This window comes from Cebus imitator, unplaced genomic scaffold (genome assembly GCF_001604975.1).
Source record: "Cebus imitator isolate Cc_AM_T3 unplaced genomic scaffold, Cebus_imitator-1.0 Scaffold79, whole genome shotgun sequence".
Taxonomy (NCBI): Eukaryota; Metazoa; Chordata; class Mammalia; order Primates; family Cebidae; genus Cebus; species Cebus imitator.
Window position 1 is genome coordinate 699,366 of NW_016107394.1, and position 9,976 is coordinate 709,341.

The 9,976-nt window shown below is 45.9% G+C and overlaps 1 protein-coding gene across 3 annotated transcripts; it reads left to right on the forward strand.

Annotated features, from left to right (window-relative positions):
* Window positions 1–269: 269 nt before the first annotated feature.
* Window positions 270–9,631, forward strand: TRIM68 (tripartite motif containing 68). Of its 3 annotated transcripts, XM_037740062.1 has the most exons (8): window positions 271–677; window positions 2,194–2,265; window positions 3,090–3,572; window positions 5,283–5,378; window positions 6,168–6,428; window positions 6,908–6,930; window positions 7,478–7,578; window positions 7,782–9,631. In XM_037740062.1, exons 3-8 carry the CDS (start codon window positions 3,147–3,149, stop codon window positions 8,330–8,332), a joined length of 1,458 nt encoding a protein of 485 aa, XP_037595990.1. In that variant the 5' UTR covers window positions 271–677; window positions 2,194–2,265; window positions 3,090–3,146; the 3' UTR covers window positions 8,333–9,631. The 3 variants fall into 3 exon arrangements, with proteins under 3 accessions (XP_017388332.1, XP_037595990.1, XP_017388331.1); XM_017532842.2 differs by lacking the exon at window positions 2,194–2,265; XM_017532843.2 differs by lacking the exons at window positions 2,194–2,265; window positions 3,090–3,572 and having other exon boundaries at window positions 270–677.
* Window positions 9,632–9,976: the final 345 nt, after the last annotated feature.

Sequence of the window (9,976 nt, forward strand, 5' to 3'; positions counted from 1 at the left end):
GAGGGTTTTTTTGTTTGGTTTGTTGGTTTTCTTGCCTGGAACCATGCGAGATCGCAAATCTTGCCAGGAACAGCAGCGTCCACACCACGTGTGTGCCCAAGCCTGCGCTAAGTTGGGTCACAGAACCAGACTTGGCCAATCTCCGGCTGCTGAGTTTAACAAGGCAAACTGGCAAATGTATAGCCACCTGAGCCACAATTAATGCAGGGCCTGAGCGGCGTCATTCGGGAGCCTCAATCCTTTGACCTATCCTGGAACTAATATCTGGTACCCTCTACAGTTTAAGGGGACCTGAGTGGGTGAAGGGACCAGAAAAACCCAGGAAGTAGAGAAAAAACATTGACGAGCCGGGAAGCGGCTGAGCCCCCGTCTCATCACCAATTGGCTAGGGTTATCCAGGTCCCTGCCTGTGATTGGCTGGCCCCACAAAGACACCGCCTCCCTGGCGAAGCCGGCCCTGCGAACGGAGCCTGGAGCCGGGTGTAATATCCTAGAAGCTGCGAGCTACAGGGCCTGCGCTGCCGGGCATTGGGCTTTGGGCCTGGGGCGCTCTCTGGCAGTAGGTGCTGAGCTGCCGGGAAAGGCCGCTTCTGACGCTGGGCCACCGGACGCCGCGGTACCTGGCTTCTTCACTTTGAGTTTCCGCCGCGAAGCGCCAGTCCGGGCCGAGGAGGGAGGTGGGTAGAGAACGCTGCCTTTTCTGAAGTCAGATCCTGCAAGCTCACTGTAACCTCACCCGCCACTGCCCTGGGGACCTGCCCGGCGCCCTGTGGCCAGGCCACGAGCTTAATATCCCCAGCTGCTCCCTGACCCCGAAGGTTACCGCCCGCCCCCGACCCGCTTCCCACTGGGTCTTCCTGGAAGTCTTGCAGGCCCTGCCCCCTCCTCAAATGTCCTTCTCAGACTGGCGCTTTACCCATGGAAGGCACAGTCAAAGCAACCGTACGTTTAATTATTTGAGTTTTCTCAAAGTAATTCATGTATCATAAAAAGTCAAACATTAAAGCAGGTCGTATTTAGAAGAGCAATGACTGCCCATCCCCAGTTGGTTGCAGAGGCTGCCACTTTTAATTTTTCCACGTATAGATGTTTTTATGATCCTAAATCAAAATAATATGCTTTCCACTGGATTTCTGGATTTATCATTTTGGTATTTCTTTGCCGTGTCAATTTTTCATCGGTATTTTAGGTCTTCCATTTGTAGCTTTAAATAATAGGTATCTGATGGTGGCTCTTAATGTCTTCACTGACTTAGCTAAGGATATTAACACATCTTCCACTTTGAATCCACTGTCAGTTGGACCTCAACATTTACATTTAGTTTTCACATACAGTACTCAACAAGTGTTTGAGCCACTGTCCTTGGCATTGGGGAAATAGAAATGAACAAAACAGAGAATGACCCTTTCCACATGAAAAAGTTCCACTATGGGAAGTAAGACAATAAACAAATACATGGCAAATGATGTCAAAAGCAGGATCATGTAGAAGTCACTTTCAGCTGGGAGAATAGCAGGAACCCAAGTCAGGTAGATTGAATGGACGAGGGGTTTTCGGGAATGTGTGGAAGATTAGTCCTTTGAGTAGCTGGGCACAGGTGGTGTTTCAAGGGTGAAGGGAGAGAGCTTCCTAACAGGGAGCCAGGATAGACTCTTTAGTAAGTTAGTGATTTACCAAAACGAGGTTTTAGGATACGGGATCCCACAGTTTGGTAGTGATAGTGGGAGGAAGAAAAGCAGGAGTCAGGGAGTCTAGTGAGAAGGCATGCCCTGCCAATGGCATATCACAGAGTCCTGAAAGATTTACAGCTCTGCTTCCTGCTTCCTGCCACTGGACTGCCCTAAACCACAGAGATTTCTCTCTCTCCTTTTGAATTTATATTATACTTTGAAGCTAAAGAGGTTAAGAAATTTGCCCAAGATAAAATGGCAGAGCCCCAAACCAAACATCTGTAAAATTAGAAGAACGATGGCCTCTGCCTAGGGTTGTGAAATAAACCAACTTAATTCATGTAAAATGCTGAGAACAGTGCCTGACACATCATGTAAGTGCTCAAAGAATGCTTGCTTTTATTATTAATGTATGCTCTCAATTTACCTAACAAATTATAAAAGGATTTGGGGTTTAGGAACTATTTTCTATGTCTAGCTGGTTTATTCAACAAATATTTACTCAGAAATATCTGCATTGCAGGTGCTGTTTAGGTGCTGAGGATACTACAGGAACTAGGAGCAACATGGCCCTTCCTTGTGTAGACTCTAGCTGGTAACACAAACTAGCAGAGTGAATGAATAAATATTGCCAACTAAGCCAAGAGCCTGCCATTGACCATTCAAGTTCCACGCCTATATGTGGCCCTGGCAAAAATCCCAGATTTCTTGCTGGAGTAGTGACTTCATCAATATGGGTGTGATGATCATCAAGTGATCTTTGTTTTAATCTTCCAAGGGATGTTATTTCATTTCTGCTTCTAACATACCCCTGAAAGTTCAATATCTTGGCCTCTTGGTGAATAATAAGTATGTTAGCGCTGGAGAAATAGACAGGGGTTTAAAAGGCACAGGGAAAGAACTGCTATTTCTTTACAATTTTTACATTTTAGTGTGCAACACAAGAAAACAAATTGAGCATGTAGGCTATGGGCTTCTGGCATACTACCTTTTGACACTATGAATTATATAAAAGTAAATATAAACATACCAGAGAGTGAGGCTGGAGGTATTTATGGCCTTCAGATACTGAAATACCACATTTTATGTGACCTTACCCAAGTTTAAGAGAAACAATGCTGATTTTTAGAGCATGATTGGAGTGGTAATGGTCTAGTAGAGTGAACCCAGAGGAGAATCAGGGTTAACCAAGTGAATGAAAACAGGACTCCCAACATTCACTCACTTAGACATCCCATGATCCCCTTCATGGTATGAGTAATGTGGCCCGTTGGACCATGCATCCTTCAGTTGGAAAGGTCAATGCTTATTAAAGAAGGTTAAAAGGAAAGTGGTTTTTTTCCAGAAATTAGTTACTCCTTTTATTGATCTCTGTTCCTCTGTTATCTTTTTCTCTTATTTGTCTTTCTTTTCATCTAGTCTTTACTACCGCTGCCTGGTTTCATTCATGCTCTGAGGAGGGTGTGAGAAGGAACCATGGATCCCACAGCCTTGGTGGAAGCCATTGTGGAAGAAGTGGCCTGTCCCATCTGTATGACCTTCCTGAGGGAGCCCATGAGCATTGACTGTGGCCACAGCTTCTGCCACAGCTGTCTCTCCGGACTCTGGGAGGTCCCAGGAGAAACCCAGAACTGGGGTTACACCTGTCCTCTCTGTCGAGCTCCTGTCCAGCCAAGGAACCTGCGGCCTAATTGGCAACTGGCCAATGTTGTAGAAAAAGTCCGTCTCCTAAGGCTCCATCCAGGAATGGGGCTGAAGGGTGACCTGTGTGAGTGCCATGGAGAAGAGCTGAAGATGTTCTGCAAAGAGGATGTCCTGATAATGTGTGAGGCCTGTAGCCGGTCTCCAGAACATGAGGCCCACAGTGTTGTGCCAATGGAGGATGTCGCTTGGGAGTACAAGGTGAGAGATGGAAGCTGGCCACTCTAGTCTTCCCCCGGCCCTCAACTTGGCTATTTCTAGATCAAGGGCTTGACCACCAGCACCAAAGACTGAGAGTTGACTCCTTTGGTTCCTGACACCCACAGAGCCCTAGAATCGGATACAGGGAGCTATACCTTTCCTTGTATTCATGACCTTTCTTGATTTCTTGCCCTCCCACTTCTTCTACACCTTATCCCAGATCCTAACATGGCTCAATGCCTAATCCAAGGGTGATTTCACTACTGAGAATATGAAAAAAAAAAAAAAAACAGTTTGGTTTTAACTGAGATTCTGGATACCTTGGATGAGTTTGAGGGTGAGGCTCTGATACAGATGGTCAAGGCTGTAGCTGACCTGCAAAATTCTCCTAGCAATGCTGCAAGTAGACATTTGGCACTGAGTTGGTCACTTGACTCATTCATTTTATAGACAAAACTGAGGCTTACAAAGTTGAAAACATGGTAATTTATTTTAGAGGTGGAAAGAACCATGGGTGAGTCACAGGATTGAGAGAGGTCATCTAATATAATCTTCTCAGGTCCCTTCTGTGTTGAAGTTCAGTTAGTGAAAGGGAGATTAGAGGCTGTGACTCAAGTCTTCTTGCTCTTTGTTCAATGTTCTTTCTCATCTCCCAAGTTTGTTTGTTTGACAAGTCATCTCTGACATACCTGGGACTCCTTTTTTGTAGGGAACCTCATCAAATCTCAGCTTCTGGGCCTCTCTTTACTGTTTCCTTAGATAAATATGCATGTGATACTTACAATCCCGTGAGGGATTATCTCAGTGATTCTGTTATCCAGTGATCCAGCACTAGTCTTTTTTTTTTTTTGGAGTTGAATTTGGAAAGTGAGAGTACAAATCCTCTGAATTAGCTTTTCCTATATGGAAAGGATTCTATAATATGAAAAGTATTTACTAACTATGCTTTTGAGAATATTAGAAAAGGGAGATAGTATAACATAGGGGTAAAGGGCTGGATTAAATCCCAGCTCAACCATTTATAAGCTGAATGACTTTGGGCAGGTCACTTTCTAAGCCTCAGTTTTCTTGTCTATAAAATAAGGTTAATACCAGCCTCGGGATTGTACGTATTACATGCATATTTAGAGCTTAAAATATATCTGGCACTTGATAAATTTTAACAAAATAGTTGTATTTTATGCACACTTTATGCTTTTCAGTAGAAATCCCTTGCATTACTATTCTAGGAAAGTGCTTCATGGCCCTAATATGCATATGAACCACCTGGGACATCTGGCTAAAGTTGAGATTCTCATTCAGTAGGTCTAGAGTGAGGCCAAGATTCTGCATTTCTAACATGTTCCTACATGATGTGGATGCCAATGATCCACTTGAACCATATTTAGAGTAACAAGGTTCTAGCAGACAATAAGATAAAAATAAGTAAGATAAGGATAAAAATCAGCATGGAAAGGAAAGTCCAAGGTACTTTTCTGGAGAGGTTGGAAATCAACCCTTTTTTCCACTTTACAGACATTTAGGGACTATAGGAGTTGAAATGAGTCTCAGCCCAGAGAGTACCTTGGATTTCACCTGGGCAGATTCCGTTCCCCCACAGCCTTCACTATGGCTGGTTGACTGGAGGACTCTGGTTCTCTCCCATAGCCTACCAATGCTAGGAAGCCTAGGCTGCTGCAGGCGGCCTCATGAGGTTTTTGTCTCTTGCAGTGGGAACTTCATGAGGCTCTTGAACATCTGAAGAAAGAGCAAGAAAAAGCCTGGAAGCTGGAAATTGGCGAGAGGAAACAAACTGCCACCTGGAAGGCAGGTTGCTCGCGGGGAAAGGAGTTCGTGTTAGTCGTCCTGGAGCTGGCCTAGGGGTAGCATTCACATCTCTGTGAGGCAGAATGTGATGCTTAAAATCAGAGAGCCTGGGGTTCTAATCCCTGCCTTCTCTGTACCAGGCCATAGGTAGGCCACATCACCTCTTAATTCCAGTTTCTTGATGGTGATATGGGGATAACCTCTGGTCTTGTACGTGTGTCAGCTCACAGTGGCATGGCTTACATCATGCTTAGTAAGTAAAGCAGAGTTTCTCTTTGACTTTCCCAAGTTAGAGCATATTTGGTAAGAGTTTGGTTATTAAAATATTGGAAAATCACCTCTGAAATAAATTTGAGGCCAATAAGTATCAAAGTACTAGAACTTTTGATCAACAGAAAGTAACACCGAATGAATCTGAAACAGCACATTGAACAGCTATAATATCAACATGAAAATGAACCACCTGTTTAGTTAAGTTACACTGCCTTAAAGACTTAAATGTAACACATCTTGTCATTATTCTCAAAATGGAAAACAGTCTAGAGAATGTAGTACTAAGATAATACCCTCTACCATACTGGAATCAATGAGCTTGGCAATAGAGACCTAGATGCATGTGGTTGAGCTGGGAGAACAGGAAGCTAGGACAAATAGTATGCTTTATCTTTGCCCCTGCATAGCCTGTCATGTGGTTGGTACCATTGCAGAGTATGTGTGTAAGCATATGTCAGTATCCTCGATACTGGGTGACTGAAAATGTCAGCGCTGATTTCAATCTTGACTCCACAGATACAGGTGGAAACCCGAAAACAGAGTATTGTGTGGGAGTTTGAGAAGTATCAGCGATTACTAGAGAAAAAGCAGCCATCACGTCGGCAGCTGGAGGCAGAGGTAGCAGCAGCTCTGGCCAGCCTACAGCGGGAGGAGGAGGAGACCATGCAGAAACTGGAGCTGAACCGTAGTGAGCTTATCCAGCAGAGCCGGGTCCTGTGGAGGATGATTGCAGAGTTGAAAGAGAGATCGCAGAGGCCTGTCCGCTGGATGTTGCAGGTGAGGAGTAGGTTTTCCTGGGGACCCTGAGTGATGGCTGAAGATAGACTGAAACTCCAGGAGACAGCATCAGTTAGTCTTCAGTAGGGACTGCCAGCACTCAGCACTCTTCTAGCTGTTCGCGGATCCTGTGTTTTCCCACTTAATATGTGCTATTTTCCTATCCCTGGCTGGTGGATGACCTGGTCTGTTGTAGCGTCATAGGTGGGGCAGTGCTCAGGCAGCTCTGGTGTCATTCCAGCCCCTCTCGTCTAGCCCAAGAGTCTTGAGATGGAGCCTGAAGTTGGCCAGTCCAGCCAAAGCTCGGCCTGCTCTTCCATCCTTCCCATAGGCTTCTCTTCCACCTCTGCATGGCATCTCTCCATTCTTGGTATCTGTCTCCCTTCCCTTAGAGAAACTCCCTGCCAGAGTTCAATGACTGTTCCCTCTGAGGAACAGCACATACTCAGTTGCTGCATTTTTTTTTTCTCTCCTTCCAGGATATTCAGGAAGTATTAAACAGGTATGTTCTCACCCTTGGAGCCTCTAAGCAGCCCTGTAAAGGATAGTGGGGCCGGGCTAGAGCCAGAAGTAGGGATAGAGCACAGACTCAGTACACACAGAAAAGCAGGTGCTAGTCCGAAGTCTCATACCTCTTACATTGTACTGGCTAAGGAATCTTTGTTGATCTTTCCTTTTTCTTCTTTGTACTTGATCAAATGTATATCAAGTGAAGCGATAAAATATGTGGTTTCAAGTAGATTGCTCAAAGAGGAAAAAAGACTGCCCGTGACTCCTGCATGTCCAACAGAAAATGTATACACTTCTTCCTCTCCCAGAATCAAATACACATCCAGCCCTTCCCACAGCATGGACATGTGAGTGTTCGCACCTCTGCACACAAACAGTTTGAGGCTCGGCCAAATAGCCATCATGTCTCTGCTTTGCTGGGGTGGGGCACTTCACTACCTCCCTGGCCAAGCCCCTCTTCCCTGTACTAAGATAAGGCCCATAAGGCCCATGTGGCAAAGCCAGGACTCCTGGCCCTGAGATTCACCCTACTCTACCAGGAGCAAGTCTTGGAGCCTGCAGCAGCCAGAACCAATCTCCCTGGAATTGAAGACAGATTGCCGTGTGCTGGGGCTAAGAGAGATCCTAAAGACCTATGCAGGTAATGGATGCTGGGGGAGACTATACTGGGCAGTGGGAGGGACCCCACCCAGAGAAATAAAGTGGTTCAGTGCCCTTTGGGTACTCTATCCAGCCTCACTTTCACTCATCATTGATAAATCTGTGGCTGCATTTATTGGAGAGACCTCACCCCTGCCCCTTAGCTTTATATCACTATTACCAACCAGGACCTCTTTTTTCTAGCTGACGTGCACCTGGATCCAGATACTGCTTACTCCCGTCTCATTGTGTCAGAAGACAGAAAATGTGTGCACTATGGAGACACCAACCAGAAACTTCCTGACAATCCTGAGAGATTTTACCGCTATAATATTGTCCTGGGCAGCCAGCGCATCTCCTCAGGCCGGCACTACTGGGAGGTGGAGGTGGGAGACAGGTCTGAGTGGGGCCTGGGAGTATGTAAGGAGAATGTAGACCGGAAGGAGGTGGTCTATTTATCCCCCCACTATGGATTCTGGGTGATAAGGCTGAGGAAGGGAAATGAGTACCGAGCAGGCACCGATGAGTACCCCCTCCTGTCCTTGCCAGTCCCTCCTCGCCGGGTGGGAATCTTTGTGGATTACGAGGCCCATGACATTTCCTTCTACAATGTGACTGACAATGGCTCCCACATCTTCACTTTTCCCCGCTTTCCCTTCCCTGGGCGCCTCCTGCCCTATTTTAGTCCTTGCTACAGCATTGGAACCAACAACACTGCTCCTCTGGCCATCTGCTCCCTGAACGGGGAGGACTAAGAGAGCTACCATCCTAAGGAGAGGCCTTGGAATTGGGGCTAGCCCCCACGGGGCTTGGAGGACCCAGCCACTGACAGATATCCCCTCAAACTGAGCTGAGCCCAGAATCCAAGGATTCCTCTGTCTGATCCTTTCGTTTCTTGCTATCAGGCTAAAGTCTGTCATGAAACCACTTATTTAAAAAAGCACAGGCCCAGTCAAATGAGCATTGCACCCCATAAGGGAAGCATCAGGGCTGATGGTGAGGATCAGAGCACTTCTAAGGTGACTTGCTGGGGTAAGGATCAGGGCTTTGTCCATTTGGTAGCCCACACCCCTCTTCCCTGATTCCTGTCCCTTGTCACAGTTAAGTCATTGAAGATGATGAAGTCGATACAATCGTCAGGACATCATTAGGTAGGGTTTCCCAGTAGGCCAAAAAAAAAAAAAAATGCTGCCCATACCCAGAGCTGGTTGTTGTGCTGAGGCCGGTCAGAGGATACTTCCCCTGAGGTTTACTACAACGAAGCAACCTTTATGTGACCCTCACTCTCTGACCTCCTGGTGAGAGAAATTCAGTGCAGCAGGGGACACAGACCTGCCCAGGCCACCCCACCTCCGTTCCTTCTTGAGCCCAAGCTGGGCAAATCACTGTCCCTCGGACTCCCAGGAGACCAGTGTCCTAGTCCTGCTTTTTTTCTCTGAGTGGCAGGATCAGAAAACCTGTGAGCCTTAGTTTGTATTTTCACTTTATGAATGAGGAAACTGAAATGGCCTTAATGAAGCAAGTTATGTTTTACAAAGCTGTTGAAGATAAGATTATAAAAACTATAAAGCATTTTTCACACTCAAACAAGGTTGACAAACTCTCTTCTCAGATCACATGTCTCTACATCAGTTATTACATTTGAGTCTGAAACATCTCACATGTTCAGAAGGTTTTATGTGTCCTCATTGGGAAAATGAGTGTAATTCAGCATGAAACCTCATACTATTGTCCTGCCTCGTAGAGTTGTTGTATAGATCCCAGATGCATCCCATGCATTTGTTCCTTTCTGAGGCATAGAGGAAGGCAAGCTGTGGATTTTGCACGTGGTGACCTTCCCACTGTGCCATGATACAGCCTGCATCTTACAGCAGCGCCTTTGTCTCAGGGCCTCTCCTGACAGTCTAGAGAGCCTTTTGGGCAGAAAGGTGCTTCAAATGGCTGTGATAAGGACTATTAAAAATTGTGTTTCTACTTTAATTGTATTGGCTGTTCATGTATGTAGAAATTAAAACAGGCCAAACTGGAGAAATAAACTCATTCTGCTCACCATGCTTCCAGGTTGCTTCTTGAGAATTAGCAGTAGAAGGGGAGGTTTCCAGCAGCTGCTTGGAGGGGAATGAGCTGGTGAGTCACAGACCCTGGTGCTGGCAAAGGGTTGAGCCTTCCTTTGTTAGGGGAGTATCTTTGTAAGGGGATTTCCTGGCAAAGGGATAATTGAGAAGTAGGTCCTTAGGAAGGACTTCAGTTATGTCTGTGGACACATGGCACAAAGGGTTAAGGGAAAATCAATGTTGTTCTTTCGCTGTTAGGACAAATCTTGGAAGTTTCCTTGAAACAGAGGATTGTTAGGTGATAAATTCATTCAAACCTAGAATGAAGGAGGGAATGAAATGGTC

What these genes read in the sequence shown, in the direction of transcription:
- TRIM68 (XM_037740062.1), top strand. Translation starts at nt 3,147, where the DNA reads ATGGATCCCACAGCCTTGGTGGAAGCCATTGTGGAAGAAGTGGCCTGT. An exon ending in ATGTCGCTTGGGAGTACAAG is followed by an intron (nt 3,573 to 5,282) that starts GTGAGAGATGGA and finishes TGTCTCTTGCAG; the next exon opens with TGGGAACTTCATGAGGCTCT. An exon ending in CTGTCCGCTGGATGTTGCAG is followed by an intron (nt 6,429 to 6,907) that starts GTGAGGAGTAGG and finishes CTCTCCTTCCAG; the next exon opens with GATATTCAGGAAGTATTAAA.